Source organism: Desmodus rotundus, chromosome 7 (genome assembly GCF_022682495.2).
Source record: "Desmodus rotundus isolate HL8 chromosome 7, HLdesRot8A.1, whole genome shotgun sequence".
NCBI classification, from domain to species: Eukaryota; Metazoa; Chordata; class Mammalia; order Chiroptera; family Phyllostomidae; genus Desmodus; species Desmodus rotundus.
This window is the reverse complement of record NC_071393.1, coordinates 88,888,020-88,910,567: the sequence shown is the minus strand read 5'-3', so window position 1 is coordinate 88,910,567 and position 22,548 is coordinate 88,888,020. Positions and strand designations below refer to the sequence as shown.

Sequence of the window (22,548 nt, the reverse complement as noted above, 5' to 3'; positions counted from 1 at the left end):
CGTCCCTGGGGTAACCAGCCTGTAAAACCGGCATGGGATGGGCTTCTAGGAGAACACGCCCCAGTGACCAGGTCTGAATGGCCCTAACCCCTCCAGCAAGCCTAGGAGGTTCAGCTACCTTTTCTTCCTTTCTTTTCTCTCTTTCTTTCCTTTTTCTTCCTCCCTTTATTTCTTTCTCTCCAAATATTAACCTAATCTAGTAAATGATTCACAAAGAATGTTGAAAAACCACCACGAGACATGAAAAATGGCAAATGTGAAGGTAGAGCCCAGGTAACTTTGCCAAAAGCTCTTTCCCCAAAATTGGTCACCTTAGTTCTTGGTCACTCATGGCTGCATTTGTCGAGCACTTACCATGAGGCAGGTACTCTGTCTCCACCCATCTGCTCCCTGCATCTTCGTCCAGCTCTGAGGCTGCTGTTATAAGTGAGGAAATGGGTCTTCAAAGACATTCACTGACTCACTTGACCTCACCTAGCCTCACCCCGGCCATGAGAGTGGTAGAACGGTTATCAAGTTACCTTTCATTTAGCTTAGGCTGTGAGAGCCACGCCAGAATGGGATCACTTGCCAACATAAGGGTGAAGAAAACTGAGAAAAACCACACCCAGGTTGGGCGAGCTAAGTGGTTCTTATACTTGGTTCCATCACTTTGAAGGTTAGCACCAAAAAAGCAAATCGCACTCATTGCTCAGAGATGCATTTACCAGACAACTAGTGGCTACACACCATCCTAGAGGTCTGTGCTGAGCGTCAGAAGGTATGGGTCTGAGAGGCGGGCTGGGCGGACAGGCAGCCAGAACTGCTGGTGACTGGAGGCATGAGGACCCCAGGGAGATGTAAGAAATGATAGGGGACATTCCCAGAGGTTCTCTCAGGCGTGGGCAGCTGGAAGGCTGGGAGTCCAGCCAAAATGAGATCATGTCGAGTGTGAAGGGCATCCCGATACAGGAGGGGTGATGGGGGTGATGCAATCCCAAGAGAGTGTGTTCTCAGCTTGATTTCGGTTGATCGGGGTGAGACTGGTCTGCAGCTCTGGGCGTCTCCAGGGGCTTACAGTGAGCTGGCATGTTTTAATTAGGATGATATCTTATAATAATGAGCAATTTGGGATGTCTATGGAGAGTATGGTATTTGCTTTTTTAAGTTTTGTTTTTTAACCCTGTGCATGTTATCAATGCACATGTTACTGTTCTTTGAGAGAAAAGTGGGATCACGGCCCAGCTGATGCCACGTCCAGGTTTTGCCCTGAGCTGCAGGAAGTCACGAGGACATGTTCAGAGCTGAACTTCGAGTTGAAAGAATCTCAGTACCGTCCTGGAGGATCAGCTGAATAAACCTCACAGAGGTAGAAGAATTTTCACACTCTTGTGAGGCCAAGTATCAAGAAGCTATAATCTATAAGTGTCCTCATGGTCCTCATGTGAGCCGAGAAGTGGAAGCTGCCTGAGTGACGAAGCTTCTGGAGAAGGCGGACTAAACACATGCATCAGGACTCAACTCTCAGAAGGGCTACTATCCCTGGAGAGGCTTTGCACTGAGTGGGGGTAAGAGGTGGGGATTCCTGGCGGTGCCCTCAGCACATCCTCAGAGCTTGGGCTCCAAGGACCTCTGTCCAATAGGAGGAGAGGCCTTCAGAGAGGACACCAGCCCTTAGCCACTTCCACAAGCCCTCTCCACGAATGGACTTGGTAAGCATACACCCTGGGCCCCCATCCTTGCCAAACTCTTCCCAGAATCCACAGAGCTGGTAGATTGCTCGGGATCCAGAGGCCCCCTGCAAGGGTGGAGGTGCAGGCCAGTGCTGTTGGCCATGTCTTCTTCCTCACCATTTAGGCCATGCTTGCTAATGTGTTTGTAGAACTCTAGGAAGTAGCAGCCAGGCTGGAAGGCACCCCCGTTGGGGTAGAAGTCATAGTGTGCTACGGGCTGTTTGATGCCCACGCTCAGGCCTATGTGCTCCCAGGTAAAGGTGTGAATGGCGTCCACGAAATTGGCGTCATCTGGTGAAAGACGGTCGCTGGGGGAAGTTCCTTCAAACAAAGGGCCCGCGGCGTCCAGCCCTAACAGGAAAGCAAGGGCAGGGTTAAGGTGGGAACAAGGGGAGGGGAGGAGAAATGCTTTTTTTAGCTTATTCATGTTATTACACATTCATGGGCTAGCAGGAAGAAGAAAATCCTAGGGCATAATCGTTCTCTAGCAAATCTTGCCCCAACCTTTTTGCAGTAAAACCACAGTAATTCATGGTGCTGAAAATTGAACACAGGCTGGGCATTATCTACGGGGAAAAGAGGTTTGCAGGAACTATGCAGTGATAGAAATAAGGTTATGAGGCAATGTTTGATTTATTTAAGCAAATCAGTTTTAAGTACCTCTCAAGCTACTTTCAAGAACATCTGTTTGCATGCAAAAAGCCCACTGTGCTTATTGTAAGCAGTTTTAACCTACCCATGAAAAAGGAAGTTATTTGCCAGAATGTTGTCTATAACTTCCCTAAACAAGCTGGCTTTTCTCATACACTAATGTCATTTCATGGGATGGTCCAGAACAGCCTTGGCACGTCACGGGCCCCTGGCGGAGAAGATACTGAGAGCAAAGAGCACCGCTCAAAGCTCTGGTCCTCAAGTGACATGTGTTTGCATGAGGTGAGTGGCAGCTCCTGGCTGGCAGGAGTTGGGGAGCATTTATGCACTCAAGGTATTTTCCCTTTCTTCCTTTACCTTCTTGGGAAGGCCCTTTGATGCCCCATGTCAGCCCTGGCTTTCATCCCTGAGGGGGGCAGAGGAACTGATAGGAGGCCACGACAGTGTCTGTTTTCCAGCCCTCACTGCAGTTATAAATGAAGGATGTCTTGGTGTGATTTATGTTCCCTTCTTCATCAGGCCGACTACAAGAGGCAACAGAGTAATTAGCCATCCTGTTGTCTCTGACATGTGGGCCTGGCTAATTATGCCTGATGGGGCCCAGGGTACAAGTCAGAGAGAAATGGTCTCAGGCTTGATCTGGCCTCTGTGATTCTGATCAGCCTCAAGGCCTGGTTCCTCGGTGACGGGCCCCCTGGGCCTTCTGGGGAATGTCTTCTTTTATGAAGTAATGATAACAATAGATGGTATTTAATAGTTGCCAAAAATGTTCTTACTTGATAAAAATAAAAGGTCATAGCAATGCTATTCATCTTAAATTTCCTTTGGATTGTTTTAGCCTGTGAAACATTGTTTTAGCCTGTTGGGTCTTGAAGGATGAGTAAGAGTTTGAGGGTAGATGAGAGCTGGTGGGTGAGTGGCAGAAAGATATTCCAGGCACGGGGAACAGTACATGCAAAGGCCTAGAAGCACGAGAGGCCATGGCGTCTTTGTGAAGTGGAGGAAAAGCTGGTGTTACTGAAGCCTGGAACTAGAGGAAGGGAACTGCCGGGAAAGCCGGGGCTCTGGGTTCACTACACTGCGAAGGGCCTTGCCATTGTGGGGATCTGTGGGCCTTGGGGACTTGGCTGGGGAACCACCTGGTCAGGTGTGTTTTTCCTCATGTCACTCTGGGGCAGCATGGGGGTGCAGATGGGGTCAGGGACACCTGGAGGAGAGGCCTTCTCCCACGTCTTTGTCTCTTCCTGGGTACCCAGGGCCATTTCCGAGTTGGTCTAGAGCGTGGGGCGAGGTTTTTGATACAGAGCTCCCTCCCTCAATGCAAATGGGCCCCCTAGTAAGACCTGTGTGTTTCACCAGTGGAAACTGAGGCACAAATGTGGCTGCTGTTACAGCATATTTAGGGCTGTGACTCTTTAACTTGCTCATGTTGGGTTTTTTAAATTATAAATTGAATATACACTTTCTGCTACAGAAGTGTGCAGAAAAACCTACTTTTTAGATCCTATAGGGCCTGACTATGAGAGGCATCTGTGTGAGGAAAGGCAGTAGGAACGGAGGCTGCGATTTCTGAGTTCTCTGGGACAGCAGTCTGTGAGAGTGCTCGTGTTTCCAAGAGTGCTACAAGCCCTCCCAGGAACACCGATCCAGCACGAAGGAAGCTGGGGGTGTGTTCATTAGGAGCCTATTGGAAAAGCAGGTCCTTGGCTCCGTGGCCCGATGCATCTGTGAGATTACAGTTGTTAGTTATCAGGCATGGTTACCTGTAATTCTCCCAATCTTGTGCTTTCCGCCAATGTAACTGCCAGCAAATCCTGAGACGTGTGCACCCAGGCTGTACCCAATTAGATGAACATTGCTTCGAGAAAACGGAACAGATTCCTGGAAGACAGTGATAACATGGTTGCAGGAGAAGAGCTGCCCTGACAAAAGCCTCTGTGGGTCCAGCTTGTTCAGGCTCCCACCCTGTTCTTGGCACCTGATCGCAAATGAGGTGCTTCATTCATACTCCAGACCTAAACTGGCTTCTCACCTTGCAGACTCTGTCGTCTCTCCTTTCAGGCTCAGCGACCTGGGACCCTGCCTAGTGATTATGCCTCCCACCTTCCTGTCTTCACCTGCGTATGAATGCCCACATCTTATTTGTGGCTTCTGTATGGGGTTTGTTGGTTTACAGGCTGTGTTTAGATCCCATGGCACGTCCAAGGGGTGAACATAAAAGGACTAGTGGATGGGGTAGTGGGGGGAAGATTATTCCTTGAAAGAGGAGTGCAAGTGAGGCAGCCAAGAGAGCCCTGAGGCCTGGCCACTGTCTCAGAACCTTCCATTCCTGTGAGCTTAGCAGATGTGGTTCTCCCGTCTGGGCTGCTGTTGGAGACCAGCTGAATTCAGTTGGTCTTAGAGAAAAGGAGAGGAAGGGAGGTTGGGGCAGGTCTTACCTCCAGCCACTGGAGAAGAGCTGCGACCTCCTTTCCCACGTGGCGGGTGTTGTGGACGGCGGTGGCGTAGTGGTTTTTGGCCAGGGTGATCCAGTCTGCCAGCGCCACGTTCACCGGCTGGGCCAGCTGAGACTTCAGCGCGGCCACCATCTGCCAGATCCAGCTTTCCAGCAAGCCGTCCAGCTGAGGGTAGGCCCACAGGGTGGTCAGCTTCACCAGGAGGGGACAGAGGGAGCTTTGCAGTCATTTCCTCTTTTTCCCTATTCACCTCTTTTTTGTTTTCTCCAACTCTTGGTTAACACTGGATCCTTCCTCTAAGGGGTTTCCCAACCTCAGCACTATTAACATCTGGGCCAGATCCCTGTCTACTGTGTGGGCTGTCCTGTGCATTGTAGGAGACTTAGCAGCATCTCTGGCCTCCATCCAGGAGATGCCAGCAGCACACCCTACCCCTGTTATGAAAACCAAAATCCTCCTGGCTTTGCCAAATATTTCCTGGGAGCTACACCCCCCAGCCCCTAACTGAGAACCATTGTCTTAGCATTTCCCAATTTTAGGACTTTCTAAGCCTTAGATCAATGGAAACACCTGTGTAAATCAGGCACTGACCGCCGACCTCTCCTCGGAGGGTCAGCTCCCACGCCAGCTCCTCCCGGTGACCTGCTCCGCTGCACCTCCGAAACCCACTGCGCTTCCTCTCCACTCCTCACTGTGCTCGGCTTGCTTCAGAGTGACCAGCTCCGTGAGCCAGAACATAGTAGGAGCTCAATAAGTGTTTACAGGGCACTTCTGATGGGTTCACAGGGCAAACACATTTATGCTGTGTCTTAAAGGAGAAATAGGAGTTAAGAATAGGGTAGGCAGGTGAATGCGGTTGTGGTTGAGGGGTGGGGGGTGTCTAGGGCATCGCAGGCAGAAGGAAGAGCGTGGGCAGAGGCACAGAATGACAGAGGGACGGTATGGTACGTCTGGGGAGAGGAGAAAAGGCGGTGTGGTTGAAGACTAGACCACCAAGGTGAAGAGCAAAGCAGATGGCTTGGCATGTTGTCCAGGGTAAGATCCATTTATGTAATAAATGTTTCCCCAGGGCCTTCTGTGTGGATGTAGCAGCTTGGGTTCAAACCCAGACTCTCCCAGTTGCTAGCTGAGTGACCTTGGGCAAGTTAACATCTCTGCACCCCAGTTTTCTCATGTGGAAAATGGGGATACGAACAGTGCCCTCCTTCCAGGACTGTTGTAAAGACGAGATCAGTTAATGGGTGCAAAGCACGTAGGACATTGCCTGAAACATAGCACTCGGCAAATGCTAGTTATTGCAGTTGTGCTATTATTACTGCTGATAATGGTAGCTGTATTCCAGTCTGGACAGGAATTTGAGAATGAAGAGCTCATTCTGTTAAAAGGACCCTGCTATCTTCATGTTGCATTTGAAGAAACAAGATATTTCTTCTGTCATTATTTCAGTTAACAAGTATTTTTGGAGCACCTAATATATAATGAATACTGTCCTAATGGAGAAGAGGGGAAAGGACACTAGGCAGAAAGCACAGCCTGAGCCAAGGCCAAAGACAAGAGGAGAGAAATCCCAGGGTGCATGGAAGGAGCTACAAACACTTGGGTATTGCTGGAGGCAGGGAGAAGTGAAGGGAAGTGGAGGAGTCAGGAGGAGGCAGGGAGAGTGAGGGGAAGCAGGGGGAGTGGGGGTGAGGTGGGGACAGTGGGAGGGAGGCAGGGAGAGTGGGGATTAAATGCGCTGATTATAATGCCAAGGGCCTTGCTCCAGTAGGACTTCAATCTATGTTAGGTTCCTTCTCTAGGGGCAGAAAAGGCCCCCACCCCCTTCACTGCCAATCCCCCATTTCTCTAGGGTGGGACCTCTTTCAATTCTGAGGGGAAACTGCTGGCCGGCTGTGGGAGCCCCTGTGCTATTCTGGGATGACTATAGAAGGCACCCCGCCTTGTGGCTACACCCACGTGGCATCATGTGGCTCCCTACTACCTCTTGCGGCCAGGCAGGGGTCTGTTTTGTTCATGGGAGGTTGTGAGCCTGCATGTAGCGGGCTCTTGCAGAATACTTGTTGAAAGCGTGGTGTGTGGGTAGAGGGGCCCATTTTGCTCTCTAGGGTAGAATAGAAGGGGGTTTCAGGAGTATTTCCAACTAGATGGCAGGGAAAGGTCTCCACGTCATGGAATAGATTCCCAAATCCTGGAAGTTTCACATTGTGAACTTAGCTTCAAATCACGGGTGGGCTGGTGACCAGGAGTCAGAATTTCCTCTTGGAGATAAGGCTTCCCTTGGTTTGACTTCAATTATTGCCCGCAATATTCTCTCCCCCCTTCTTCCATGGAAACAGAATTCTTAGCATCACTAAAAGGCTACACTTTCTCCAAGAGGCTACACAGGTCTCAGCTACCTTTCCATTTACATATAACCAATGGATGTTATTGGAAGCATTTCATAGATGCCTCTGGGAGGGTAACTTTAAGAAAATCCACTCTTTTATACCAAAGCCATTGAATTATACATATTAAATGGGTGAATTGTATGATATGTGAATTATATATCACTAAAGTTGTTGTTAAAAAACCCCTTGCTCTTTGACTCCTTTGTATACAGCATTTACTACCTGGAATGAAGAGGTGATGGCTAGTGCTGTAGCTGCCACTTTGGACTAGGAGGATGAGGGATACATCTAAGGATGGGCCAGTGGTGAGCTGGAAATGAGCTGGGTCTTTGAGGGCTTCAGTGACCACAGCCATTTATCCAGTTTTGGATTACATATCTCTGACTACTGTATGAAATGGAAATAAATGCTGACTTATTTGAACCACTGCAGTTGGGTTTCTGTTATTTGCAGCTGAATTTAACTCTGACAGATACAACATTTCATTGAGAGATGACATCTTCTGGCTTCCTACCTCCTCTTGTGAGACATGCAGCTTCACCTGCATGGGCTGCAGTCCCCATGGGCCCTCACGTGCTGTGTGACCTCTTTGAGTCACATTTTATTATCTGAAATGTGGAGATAATTATACTTTCCCCTCCCTGCTTACTCATGGAACTGAGATACTCAGTGAGATAATGTGTGGGGAAGCACTTGGAAAATTAGAATGTGCTTCGCAGATATTATGCACGAAGTTGTTATCACCAGGTCCTCATCTTTTTATTAAAATTGAGCACACAAGGGAGAAGAAAAAGAAAGTGGAAAAGCAGAGAGAAGAAGGCCATGTCAGCGTTTCCTACCGTCCACCCGTGGATGATCAACACCAGCGGCAGAGAGGAGTTGAAGCCGCACTGCTGGAGCGTGTCTGGGCGACGGAGCCCAATTTGACAGCCTTTGTCACTTTCCCCTTCAAAGAGCAGAAATCTTGTCTTCGTCTCCTGCAACGTTTCATTTTCTTCAACAGCTCGAGATCTTCCAAATGGCTCTGGAATAGAAGATTGCGGGTAGTGCTTAAACTAGCATCTGTTCCACCTCTGCCAGCTCTGGGACAACCCAAAGGTTGTGGAGAACACCAGGCAATGGGGTTCCTGTGAGGTGATGGACATAGTCGTGAGCTGCAGCTTTGGGGAACCCCAAAGAACATTTCTGGGAGAAGGGCCATTCTCTCCTGGGAGATGATGGAGAGTGACCTAGGAGGACCCAACACAGAGGTGGAGAGGGTCACCCTCCCCCCTGACATTCTGGTGACTATAGGACCGGCCAGACAGACACTAGGTAACTCTAGGACAGTAGGGATAGGAGAGAGGCAATAGGGGCAGAGGACAAGAATTTCACTCAAAATCACAATGCCAGTAAGTGATAAAGTCAGGATTTGAACCCACGTCTCTCTGACTTCTATTCCTATGTCGCTATGCTAGGAGACAGTGAACAGAGCATCTCAGTTAGATGACTATGCATTCTCTCATGTAGCTTAACTTGTCACTTGCAGACACATTATATCACGTGGCCTGGTATGGACCAGGTAGGGGTGGAGTGGGGAGGATCATAAAGGGAGTGGTGAATTTTGTGTGACGGAGTGTGTCATTCAGGGAGAACTTTTCAGGGAAAGTGATGCTGATCTTGGCCCTGAAGGATGCATGAGGGCTTGTGTGTGTGTGTGGGTGGTGGGTGAGTGTGTGAGGGAGTAGGTCTTCCCGAGCTGAGGGAACAGCGGAGTAAGGGCTCAGAGGCATGGGGCCATGTGGGCATAGGAGGCAGGAGAGAGGCCTGGGCATCCAGAGGGTGCAGGACCCTGGGATGCTGAAGGGTCTGGACTTTATACTCTATGACAGGCAGCTGCCAAAAGGCTTTTCAGCAGAAAAGGATAAAGGAATATCCATTTGGAATCTTTCAAAGACTGTGCGGGGGTGCGGTAGGGAAATTGCTTTTAAGATTTCACCTTTTTTTTTGTTTTTTCTGAAAGGCCTTCTAGCCTCTCTTTTGGGAGAGCCTCACCCTGCCCCTGAGCTACTTTAGGATGGGGGTGGGCAGTCACCCAACTCTGCTAGGCAGCCCAACAGCTATTTAGGCCGTTGTATTGGCCAAACACACACACCTCTGCTCAGGGGCTGGGCGAAGCCCAAGAAGGCGCCAGTTTCCAGAGTCGTAGCACCCCGAGACGGCTGACATCTTTTCTGCCAAGATTAGGAATCAGGCCAATCATCTTCCCTCTCTAATGGCTGACTGGCGGACACAAAGCTATACAAGCATTTTTTTTTTTTTTTGTCTGTGAACTAAATTAGGCCAAATTACTAAGGAGCCCAATCATTCTTTCTGAGTACCAAGTCATTCAGCTCCTCAAATGATGAGTCTTGGGCATTTGGTTTCAGGGGATGTCAGGCCCGAGAGATGATGGACCTACCAAGTACAAGGGGAAGTATTAATGAAACCAATTTTCCTACCCAAAGGTTGTTAATTTGAAAGGTTATTAATTCCCAGCAAAGGGCCATGCTTTTTCTTTGTGATGACAGAATGAAATGCATCATATTTTATTAAAAGGAGATGTGAGCAAGAATCTGAATAACTTCTCTGAGATAATAGAGAAGATTTCTTCTGCCCAGTTTGGCTTTCCCAAGCTTATGAACTGTCTGAGCTTGCCCTCGGCCCCACAAACGTGCTCCCCATTTCATGGCGTGCTCTGCCCTCCCGCTAAGTCAGAAGCTGGGGTGTCACCTGAAACTCCTGTACCTGCCTGCCAAACAGCCCAAAGCTGCGGGTTCCCACATACCCCTGGACCCCGGGGCCCTAGTTCATGGGCACACTGCTCCTTGCTTGGTTTATCATAACAGCCTATGTGTGGTCTTGCCATCCTCCTTTGCATGGCTGCTCAAGAATCTTTCTACAACAGAAATGACTATTAGATCCTTGAGTGACTTTAAGCTTCTTGGTATTGCAGCCAAAGCCACCACCTAAATAATAGTCCCTCATTCCACAACTCCTCTCCTCTCTATGTTCTGCTGGCCCCGACTGCCAAGAGTTCCTCCAGATGCCACTCACAGCCCTGCACCCTCACAATCTCTCTTCCTTCCCCACCTCTACTATTCCCCAAGAACTCTGGTCCATCCGTGAAAATGGAAATCAGACATCACCCCCTCCAGGAAGCCTTCTTATCTGCCAGAGGTCATTACTTTCTCTTGCTGCCCCCTCTCTGATCGTCATGGCCTTGTTACGGTGGCCTGGTGATTTGTTTGTTTAGGTGTGTGCTGTTTGCTCCACCAGGCTGTGGACTCACGGAGGGTCAGCGCTGGTAGGTGCTCAGTAGACGCATAGTGGTCGGTGTGGCATCTGTGGGATCCAGGCCTCAGATCAAAGGCTAACACTTGATTTGTCGTCCATTTATGCATTGGTGCTAAATGTAACTAACTTTCTTTTACTCGGTGGCCGAATAGCTACATCTTCATTTCAGCATAGCTGACTGGAGTGCTAAGGGGAGTCTAGGAAAAATGGGGATGAAAATAGTACCTGTCTCAGGCAGTTGTTACAAGGATTGAATAAGATGACACCTGTGAAGGGCTCCGAACAGCGCCTGGCACATAATCAGCAGCTATGTAGGGCTGTGTGGTTAGAATAAGTACAGATCAGAGCATCCAGCGTCTTGTACTTTTGATCTGTGAAAATGTATCCCAGTTGCCCTCACAGGACCAATTCCGTCTCATATGTGTTTTCTGTGGGTTTAGCTGGGAGAATAGGAACCAATAATGGGCGTGACATGGAAGAATATTTTTGACTTGAAGTAGTTCCCAAAAATTCATGGTAGAAGAACATAGAGTCAGTAACACAGTGAAGACAGAAATGTTCATAGACTCATACTCTCACATACACAGTGTGTGGCTCTCTAAGGCTGCTGGAGGTGGGCCGCAGATTTGTTCTCAAGAACAGATCGAAAACAGAAACAGGAGCAGTAATAGGATCGCATGTCCAGTTGCTTACTCTTTCCTGGCCATGAAGTCTGAGACAGTTTCCTTAAGGGTGACTGTAAAAAGGCGTCACCAGGTGAGGCAGGGGCCACTGTCTTGAACATCTTCCCTACATAGCGGCAGGTTTCATGTGGTTGACTCTGAGAGTGGTCTGCAGTCCTCCATGAAAGCGGTGGCCACAGCGTCAAACAGCACTCAAGTCACAGTGACTCTCTACGAGGCTTTTCACTGTAATCTAGCAATAGTCCCGAGACTGAGGGAGGCAGGGTCACTTCAGGTCACATTCTGAGTGGAAGAAGTGGAGCTCTAGAGCCTGCATGTCTGAGCCTCCACGGCAGTCCAATCGAACCCTTCTCAGAACACGCAGAATACCGGATCATTCTCAGCCGAGCCTGAGGCTTCTAGGACTCTGCTGTGGCCCACACCCGTACCTTTACTGAACTCTCTTCCAAGCTTTGCCCTGCGTGTAGGCGGCTCCTGACGGGGCATCTCTACCTGGGGGAACTTTTGGCACCTCAAGCCCAGTGAGGACAAACTGGATTGATTTCTTTCCCTCCCAGCCCATTCTTCTTCCTTCTTTCTACCTTTCCTATTGTGGTTTGTAATACCATCGTTTGTCCATGCAATTTCTCAGGTTAGAAGACTCAGAGCTGTCCTGGAATGACCTTTCCGTCCCCTTGGCAAACCACCAGGGTCATCAGATATTGGGGACTCACACTCAGGATTATCTTCTTTTCCCTTGCTGCTGGTCCAGTCTAAGATCTCGAGGGTTTTTTTGTTTGTTTTCTTTTTGGTTGCAGTATTTTGATAGACTCCTAAATGTTTTATTTTAATGTGTTTACTTGTAGAATTAATACATGTTAAGTGTATATATACAATCTGAAATATGCCAAAGTGAATAAAGAATCTCACTATTCAAAAAAACCCACAAGTAATATTTGGAGTATTTCCTTCCAATCTTTTTTTATGCAGCTATTTGTTTCATGGACATTTATTTGGAATTGAGACCACATTGTATGAAGGGTCTTGTAACCCTGTCCACCTGTCATGATAATTTCTTAGAGCACGAACGTTCTTCAAAAACCTGCCTGTGAAAAGGGGCACTTTGCTTACTTGTTCCATTATTGTTGGATATTTGGGTTGTTTCCAGGTTTCTTTTTTTTTCTATTAAAAACAATGCTCTGATGACCATTTTTACACATAAATCTTTACCTGAGTCTATGAGTATTTTCTTTGTATAGATTTCTAAAAGTAGAATCATTAGCTCCTTAGTTCTGGTCTTATTTATCTCCCTTTTTATATGCATATATATCTAAATTGATTTTCAGCACCTTGTAAGCTAATATTTATTGAGTGCTTATCCTGGGCCAGGCACTTTTATAACAGTCTTATTTGTATTAACTCCATTAACTCCATTAAGCCTCACAACAACTCTGTGAGTGAGCTGTGAGAAAACCTAAGGATTCCATTATGAGGGAGGAAATTTGTCGCACTTGTATTCAATAGGAGCAGCTCCTTCTCCAGGCACGTCTTCTGAAATCATCATTTTCTCACATCTTCTGAAGAGATGAAGACACAGCAATGATAAGAATCTGGGATATAGAAGGAGACTTGACTCAGGTGGTAAACGCACGATATAATATATGGGAGATGTATTATACACTTTTATTAACCAACGTCACACCAATAAATTCAATTAAAAAAAAGAACCGGAGAATAGGTGGTGATTTTGAGAGGGAGAATATTAACTAAGGTGAGTGGTCACGTCCTTCGAGGGAGTCAGCCCCTGTCACTTGGAAGGTGAGGTGACAGGCTGGGGAGGCTTGGTGTTCCCTCCACATGACAGCAAGGTTCAGAGGCAGCAGTTTCCTCCAATCGGTCAGAAGCAGCAGGTGCAGCCATTACGTTTCTCGTATTCAGTTGCTTGCGGCAGTGATTTCTCTCTTCTTAAGTCAGCCCTCAGGGTTGGGGGGTCCTAATGGTTCACACAAGAACAAATGACTTCATTTTCTTTTGGTCAGGGACATCATTAGGTGGGTGACTGCAGACAATGAATGAGCTGGCATAGGCGGGAACCGAAGACTCAGCAGCAGAGGCTCTGGTGGGAGTCAGGACCTGGCTTCTGCCTGGGCTGCCTGGGCTGGGTGCTTCTGCTCCGTTCGTTTGTCAAGCGCCTCCGGTGGACTGGCGGCTGCTGGGGACACACGTGCACAAGACAGCAGCCGCAGGTATTAACATGCCCCTTGCAGAGTTGTGCGTGAAATGTCTTCCCATTCGTGATATGAATTGCTAACGTGTGTGTGTGTGTGTGTGTGTGTGTGTGGTTTCCTTTTGTTAGCCTGAACTACTGAAAATATCTCCCGACTTGGGACTAGTGGGAGAGGTCCTCTGGAAGACTGTATTTTCATGATCACCCTAAAAGCCCTCCAAGCCACGCCCTCCAAGCCACGCCCTCTGCTCCGGGTGGAACGAACGCGAGGTCAGTGCAGCTGTGGCTCCGCCCTTGGCTGCTGCGGCAAGGCCCCTGATTTGTGCTTGAGCAACACCGACTTCAGAAGTTCTAAGATTACCGATTCATTCTTCTTGGTACCACCACTTCTTGAGTACCTGCTCTGTGCAGCCATTCTTCCACACATGAAACTTGCCTTCAGCTCAATTGTATCTGAAGCAAGTATCAGATTTTCTTCCTTATTCTTTTAAAAATGTAGGTGGTGCACAAAAGCGGAGTAATACCAGAAAATAAAATGTTAAAAAATATACTTGCATTCTCATCATCTTAATGGATTAGCTATTTTCCTGTGTTTCTTTTCTGTATCTAGAAGCAAATATATTTTTCATGTAACTGTGCAGATATAACTGTTTTTTGCTTTTTTCATTTCACATTATATCATAAAAATCTCTCCATATTCCTAGTGTTCGTACTCATCATTTTTAAAGCCTGAGTAATATTCCACCGAGGGAATGTTTTGTAATTTATGATTCTATTTCCCTCTCTGGTGCAAGCAGTATGTTTCTAAGTTTTCACCTTCATAAAAAGAGCTGCAATGGACTTCACACAGAGAGCTTTCCTTTCAGAGCATTATTTCCACTAGGATGAATTACCTGGCATGGAATTACTTGGTTAAATGGTGAGACTGTTTTGCTGACAGGGGAGTTGGCAACGTAACAACTAAGTCCCTCACAAGGTGTCGGCCATAATTAATACCCACTCAGAGAACCCGTAAGACCCAAAAGTTCTCATTAAAGGTGATGATGGGGTGCTGGGGAGCAGGTGGAGTTGGTCAGGCAGGTTCATGTGGCTATTACTTACATTTGCTAGTAACTCAGAATTCCTTACTTTGTTCAGTCCTCATAATACCCCTAGCAGTAGGTTATCCCAAAAGAAAACTGGGTCTCAGAGAGTGTAAATGTCATGATCAAGGTCACAGGAAGTAACTGAATGAAGCCTCATGCCTAGAGCGGCCCCTTTGCAGTCCAGTAAGTTAAAGCCACCCACTGGGACAGACCCATAAACCTCCTTTCAGTCCTTCAGCACCTGGAGGAGGCTTGCGGACCACGAGGTCATTGAAATGGGCCTTTTCACAATTGCACTCCCCTGACCTAGAGCAGCAATTTTCAACATGTGGGCTGCAAGAAGTTTTCAAACAAGCAATACCTGATTGGGTAGTCAGGGGCATTGATCTCTTTCCTTACACTGTCAAATAAGAAAAAATGACAACAGCCAACTAAACAACAGTCATCTGGTATGAATGCCCAGTCTTCAACCATAAATGTAGAGGTCACATAATAGGTCAGTAGCATCTTATTGGTCACGTTGCATAATAAGCTTGTGTCTGATTGGTTAATTCTTGGTAACAGAAATCCTTGTATACAAATACAGGCACCTGATTTTTTTAAAAGTCACTTTGGAGCAAAAAGGGTAGGCAATTACTATTATTATTTTTTGTAAATCAATCAAAATTATACCTATTTTTGTCACTTTGGTTGCAAAAATTATAACACATTTTTTGTGTGCTGCAGAATTTTAGTAATTAGTTTATTGTGCCATGAGATGAGAAAGGTTGAAAATCACTGATCTGGAGTGTGACTGTGTTGAATTGCATTTGATTGCATTCGTGCATTGACTTAGAGGAGAGCTCAGAGCCTGAAGTGAAGGCCTGTCACTCGAGGCAAGCAGCTGACCACGTGATTGTCTGGGTCTGCTGAACCTGCTGAAGGGCACAGAGACGATGCCTTTGGGCACTCAGACTGTTTCGCTCATATTTAGCTATTGTGGATTGTATGTACTTGTGTGTCGGCAGATCTCCATGAGCTCCTAGTTTCTTGTTAACGCATCCTGGTTGACCTTGAGCAAGTCATTTAACTTTCTAGGCCTCAGTTTCTTCATCTGGAAAGTGAGGAGTTTGGACCAGCCGGCTCTGAGACCCCCATAGTGATACAGTGAGATGTTCTTGGCTCCTTGAGTCAGCTGGACCAGGGTTCTAGACCTGGCTTTTCTTCCAAACCAGCTAGGCCTCAGTTTCTTTTTTCTTAAATTATATTTTATTGATTATGTTATTACAGTTCTCCTAATTTTTTCCCTTTTGCCCCCCTCCACCCAGCACCCCTCACTCCCTCAAGCAATCCCCACATCATTGTTCATGCCCATGGGTCATGTGTATACATTCTTTGGCTACTCCATTTCCTACATTGTACTTCACATCCCCCTGCCTATTCTGTAACTACCTATTAGTACTTAATCCCATCACCTCTTTACCCATTCCCCCACTCTCCCCTTCCCGACTGGCAACCATCACAATGCACTCTGTCCATGATTCTGTCTCTGTTCTTCTATTTGCTTAGTTTGTTTTTAGATTCAGTTGTTGATAGGTATGTATTTATTGACAGTTTATTGTTCATAGTTTTGATCTTCTTTTTCTTAACTAAGTCCCTTTAACATTTCATATAATACAAGTTTGGTGATGATGAACTCCAAATACTAGTTTGTGTGGGAAGCTCCTTATTTGCCCTTCCATTCTAAATGATATCTCTGCTGGGTAGGGCAATCTTGGCTGTAGGTCTCTGTTTTTCATGACTTTGAATATTTCTTGCCAATCCCTTCTAGCTTGCAAAGTTTCTTTTGAGAAATCAGCTGACAATCTTACGGGAACTCCCTTGTAGGTAACTGTTTTTCTCTTGCTGCTTTGAAGATTCTCTCTGTCTTTAACTTTTGACATTTTAATTATGATGTGTCTTGGAGTGGGCCTCTTTGCATCCATTTTGTTTGGGACTCTGTGCTTCCTGAACTTGCATGTCTATTTCCTTCACCAAATTAGGACAGTTTTTTTCACCATTTTTTTCAAATAGATTTCCAGTTTCTTGCTCTTTCTCTTCTCCTTTTGGCACCCCTATGAGACAAATGCTGGGCCTCTTGAAGTTGTCCCAGAGGCTGCTCACACTATCCTCATTTTGGGGGGATTCCCTTTTCTTCTTCTTGTTCCGATTGGTTGTTCTTTTTTCTTCCTTATGTTCCAAATCATTGATTTGATTCTCAGCTTCATTCACTCTACTGTTGTTTCCCTGTAAATTGTTTATTTCAATTATTGAATCCTTCATCTGACTGGATCTTTTTATGCTGCTGAGGTCCTAAGTTCCTGGAGCATCCTTATAATCAGTGTTTTGCACTCTGCATCTGATAGATTGCATATCTCCATTTTGTTTAGATTTTTTTTTCTGGAGTTTTGATCTGTTCTTTGATCTGGGCCATATTTCTTAGTCTCCTCATTTTGGCAACCTCCCTGTGTTTGTTCTATGTATTAGGTAAGCTGCTATGACTCCCTGTATTGGCAGCATGGCCAAATGTAGTAGGAGTCCTGTAGGGTCCAGTGGCACAGCCTCTCCTATTACAGTAGCTAGGTACTTGAGGTGTGCCCTTTGTATGTGTGCCCGAGTACACCCTCCTTTTGTAGTTGAGCTTTGGTTGCTGTTGGCAGGTCCATGGATTGGCTGTGATCATTAACCACAAACCCTTGACCTCCATGGAGGATCAGCTGTGCAGAGGCAGGGTGGTGTTGCTCCAAAGTGGTCTGTAGCTTTCCACTGGCTGTGCAGGCTCTCGGGTAGGCCAAGGTCAGTCCCAACCTTTGTCTTGCCTGGGGCCACCCTGCCTGAACTATAAAGCAATCTGAGATGGCTGCTACTTTTGCTGGGTTTAGAGATTCCCAGGTGAAGGCAAGCTGTCAATCTAGGCTGGCTGCTGCTAGTGCCATGTTGGGGCCACTTTACAAGAGGTATGAGGCTGTTGGCTCACTGAGGCTAGTTGTTGCTTGTTTGAAAGGACTTAGGAAGTTGTGAAACAAGAGCCAAGACCAGCCATTCATATGGAAAAGCCACTGTTAATAGCTGTAAGTTAGGTGGGATAGAGCCTCAGGGGATCTCCAGGGCAGGGCAAATGGTGTTAGCCAGGTTGGTAGAGTCTCAGATATGGCACCTGCCTTCTGGCTCTGTGGCTCTGTGGGGGAAGGTTCAGAAAAGGGACAATGGCCTCTGCCCACCTTTCTCTGTTTGGGAGAAAGCTGTTCCCCAGCACTCACCTTGATGCCAGATACTTCAGTTCTTCCCTGTATGCCGCTGGTGCCTTTCAAGCTGCTACCCTGTTGCTGGAGCTCAGAGGGAGTGAGTCTGAGTGAGTCTGTGTGTGGACTGTTTAAGAGGAACTGCTTGGGACTTGAGAAGTTTCTTCCACCAACTCAATCTCCACTGGTGTTTGCAGCCAGAAGTTATGGGGACTTATCTTCCTAGCGTGGAATGCTTGGCTGAGGGGCCTGGTGTGGGACTGACTCCTTGCTCCTGAGATATCCCTTCTGAATTTTTATCTACCACACGTGCATGTGGGACCAGTCCATTTTGCATTTCCACCCCTCTTACCAATCTGGATGGATATGGTTTCTTTAACTCCATAGTTGTCAGACTTCCTTCGACTCAAGGAAATATTCCTGACCCACCAACTCCTGAGTGTTCCTGGGGCTTCCCTGTGTCGTGGCCTGGGGCTGAAAGCCCAGGTCCTTGGCCGCTCTCAAACTTTCCATCTTAGAAACCGAGGGCCCACCATGATCCCATTCATTCATGCATTCATTTGTTCATTCCACCACACATTTAGTGAGCACCTATGATGTGTCAGGATCGTGCTTAATATTGCAGATACAGCGACAGTAAATGAGAAGCACTTTCTTATTCACTTGCTTTCAAGAAGATCATGGTCATATGGTGGAGGCAAGTAAATAGACAGTCGTTACACCTCTTGGTGTTTCTTTTTTAAAAATATATTTTATTGATTATGCTATTACAGTTGTCCCAATTTTGCCCCCTTTGGTCCCCTCTCTGGTACCACAAATTCCCTTTGACAATACTCCCCCCCCCACCTTAGTCCTTGGGTCATGCATATAAGTCTTTGGCTACTCCATTTCCTATACTGTTCTTAATATTCCCCCGTCTATTCTGCAGCTACCAATATGTAGTTGTTAATCCCTACACCTTTTCTTACATTCTCCCCCTTCCCACTCCCAGTTGGTAACCTTCCAAATGAGCTCCATATCTACGATTCTGTTTCTGGGCTCTTGTTTACTTTGTTTTTTAGATTCAGTTTTTGATAGTTGTGAAGTTATTGCCATTTTAATGTTCATAGTTTTTATCTTCTTCTTTTTCTTAAAGAAGTCCCTTTAACATTTCATATAATAATGACTTGGAGAAGATGAACTCCCTTAACTTTACCTTATCTGGGAAGCACTTTATTTACCCTTCCATTCTAAATGATAGCTTTGCTGGATAGAGTTATCTTGGATGTAGGTCCTTGCCTTTCATGACTCTGAATACTTCTTTCCAGTCCCTTCTTGCCTGCATTTTAATTTGGCATTTTAATTAATGATTTTTTTGGTGTGGGCCTCTTTGAATCCATGTTGTTTGGGATTCTCTGTGCTTCCTGGACTTGCATGTCTATTTCCTTTACCAAATTGGGGAAGTTTTATTTCATTATTTTTTCAAATAAGTTTTCAATTTCTTGCTCTTTTTCTTCTCCCTCCAGCATCCCTATGATTTGAATGTTGGTATATTACAAGTCGTCCGAGATGCTCCTTAGCCTATCCCTGTTTTTTTGGACTCTTTTTTCTTCTTGCTGTTCTGATTGAATGTTTTTCTCTTCCTTCTGTTCCAGATCATTGATTTGATTATTGACTTCATCCACTGTATTGTTGATTCCCTGTAAATTTTTGTTTATTCCACTTAGCATAACCTTCATTTCTGCCTGCACCTTTTTTATGCTGTTGAAGTACCCAAGGAGTTCCTTGAGTATCCTAATAACCAGTGTTTTGATCTCTGCATCTGGTAGATTGCTTATCTCCATTTTGTTTAGTTCTTTTTCTGGAGTTTTGATCTGTTCTTTCATTTGGGCCACATTTTTTTGTCTCCTCATTTTGGCAGCTTCCCTTCGTTTTTTTCTATGTAGAGCTGCTTTGACTCCCTGTCTTACTAATGTGCCCTATTGTAGAAAAATGCACTTGTAGGTTGGCTGGGGTGGAGTCTTAGGTAATTACTGTGGTGGGGAAACCTGTGTGAACTAGGCTGATGGAGGCTCTGACATGGTATCAGTGCTCTGTGGCTCTGTGGGAGGGAGGGCTCAGAAAGGGGACAATGCCGCTGCCTGGCCTCTGGCATTTTGTCCATGAGGAAGCTGTCCCCTGGCACTTGCCCTGATGCCAGACACCTCAATGTCTCCCCATATGCCACTGGTGCCCTTCTAGCTGCTGCCCAGGTGCTGGAACCCTGAGAGAGTGAGTCTGTGTAAGTCCTAAGTCCATTGTGGGCCCTTTAAGAGGAGAACCCTGAGAATCCCACAGTTTCTTCTGCTACTCTAACCCCCACTGGGTTTTACAGCCAGAAATTATGGGGACTTATCTTCCTGGCACGGGAACACTGAGCTGGGTGGTCTGGTGTGGGGCTGGGAGCCCTTGCTCCTGAGGCATCCCTTCTCATATTTATTCACCACACGTGGGTGTGGGACCACTCATTCTTCATCTGTGCCTGTGTGCTTCTCTGCCCCTCCTACCCATCTGGATGAATGTAAGTTCCTTAATTTCTTGGTTGTTGGACTTCCAAACAGCTCGATATTCTGGTGATTCTGGGTAATAGCTGTTTTGTAGTTCAGTTGTAATTTTTGCTGTGGTTGTATGAGGAGGTGAGCCATGTATACCTATGCCTCCCTCTTGACTGGAAGTCCAGTAACTGTTTCAATGGCTGAATAATAGTAGAGGCACCTACTTAGCCACAGGGTAGCTGGTGTGAAAGCAGCCAGACTACCGCCTTGGTGAGTGGTGTCACCAGTTCCCCAGATAATCTTAGGGATTCCAAATCAAAGACTGGTCCTGATAGGAGGGAAGGACTATGGAATATGGAAGAAGATGAGCCCATGTGTGATCAGTATATCACCACAAGACTCACAGAGCTTGAGGTCATGACTATAGTCTATTTTCCTGAGACCCTTGGTACCCTTCATCTCCTTTGAGACTCCGCAGGTCCTGGGGTCTATAGCACAGTTGTTTCCATTTTCTGCATGTTCATTTCCTGATGAAGAAGTAAGAAGGGGTTCAGTGTCTGGCCTAAGGCCAAGGGCTGGCTACAAAAATAAAACCAGGACCTAAATGCCATTTCTCTATCTCACTAGCCATACATCCAGGTTCTGAGACTGAAAAGCTTTTCTGGGCATGTGCTTTTATCCTGTTCTACTCTACCTAAGATATTCTTTTGGACCCATGTTCTCCCTTCACTGCCTGGGTCTGGAGGGACTGCTGTTTGGCCTGTTCGAACTGTGGACATGTACCTCAACAGTTTCTGGGGCACTGTGGAACGCTATGGTGGAGACAGGACAGTTTATTGGAAAGGGCACTGGCTTTGGAACCAGTTGTCTCTGTATTTCATCTATCAGTTGTTAATTAATAACTTTATCAGTTATTAGCTGTGTGACCTTGGGAAGCTCTCTTAACCTGGGAGCTTCAGTTTCCTTCTCTTAAATTGCGAATGTGAATATATATCTCCTAGGGTCATTGTGAGAACTGGATGAGACTTGGTGAAATGTCTGCCGTGGAGCTTGGCATTCAACACCTCACTTGTCTGTCCTTTAGTCGTTACCTAAGATCTCTTCCATTTCACATCTTGACCCAACGTAGTTTCTTCCAGTTACTTTTTGGTTCTTATCTACCAAGTTCTTTGCCAGCCTGTTTAGGACCTTTCTGTGAATTCTGCGTACCTCCTTCAGGCAGTATATTTCATGTTTTGGCAAGAGCATTGTGCCTTTGTGCCAAGAAGAAGAGGCCCCTTTTTGGAGTCAGGATTTCAGCCTGTCCCCTTCCATTTGTCCAGGCTCTTTTGGGCAGTAGAAGTCTATTGACTTCATGTGGCAGCTCTGGAGACTGCTAGGCTGGGTCTCTGCCTTTACCAGGTGGGTGCTCTAGCCATGCCATTCAAACTAAGCAGTTCCAGGAGCCGAAACAGGGTACAGGTCAATAGGGAAATAAATCTGTGACTGCAAAACACACCCAGCCAGGGTTCTGCCCTTAAACCACCGCTGAATTAATACTTCCTTTCCAGGATCACTTATGTTTTACCTAATCTTCTGAATTTGAGGACAGTAAATCTCCCATAGCCATGTGCTTAAGATCCCCAGAGCAGCTGGTTCAGTGGGTCTGATGAGGCCTAAGAATTTGCATTATCCCAAAGTGGAAGATCATTCTGAGAATAACTTGCCTAGTTGTTAAGAATATAAGCACTGGGTATCCCTGATGAATATAGATACAAAAATTCTCAACAAAATATTAGTAAATCAAATTCAACAACACATTAAAAGGACCATACAGTATGATCAGTGAGATTTATACCTGGGATGCAAGGATGGTTCAATACACGCAAATCAGTTGGTACACCACATTAATAGAAAGAAAATATTATATATATAATCATCTCAATAGACACAGAAAACCACTTGACAAAATTCAACATCCTTTTATGATAAAAACTCTCAACAAATTGGGTATAGAAGGAACATACCTCAACACAGTAAAGGGTATGTAAGACAAACCCACAGCCAACATCATACTCAATGGTGTGATATTTTCCTCTATAAGATCAGAAATAAGACACTCTCTCTACTCCTTTGCAACATAGCACTGGAAGTCGTAGCAAGACCATTAGGTAAGAAAAAGAAGAAAGGCATCCAAGTTGAAAAGGAAGAAGTAAAATTGTCTCTGTTAGCTGATGACATAATCTTGTATATAGGAAATCCTAAAGACTCCACCAAAAACCTGTTGGACCTAACCAGTCA

General features: G+C 46.2%; 1 protein-coding gene across 3 annotated transcripts in view; it reads right to left on the bottom strand.

Moving 5' to 3' along the window:
* LIPC (lipase C, hepatic type) overlaps nucleotides 1-22,548 on the bottom strand; it is a 130,045-nt gene that overhangs the window by 17,824 nt on the left and 89,673 nt on the right. For all 3 annotated transcript variants that reach the window (XM_053929175.2, XM_053929174.1, XM_024568017.3), the window contains 4 exons: nucleotides 8,046-8,230; nucleotides 4,802-4,984; nucleotides 4,127-4,244; nucleotides 1,830-2,063 (listed from right to left, as the gene is read on the bottom strand). In XM_053929175.2, coding sequence (XP_053785150.1) covers nucleotides 1,830-2,063; nucleotides 4,127-4,244; nucleotides 4,802-4,984; nucleotides 8,046-8,230 — 720 coding nt within the window. The remainder of the gene's footprint in view (nucleotides 1-1,829; nucleotides 2,064-4,126; nucleotides 4,245-4,801; nucleotides 4,985-8,045; nucleotides 8,231-22,548) is intronic.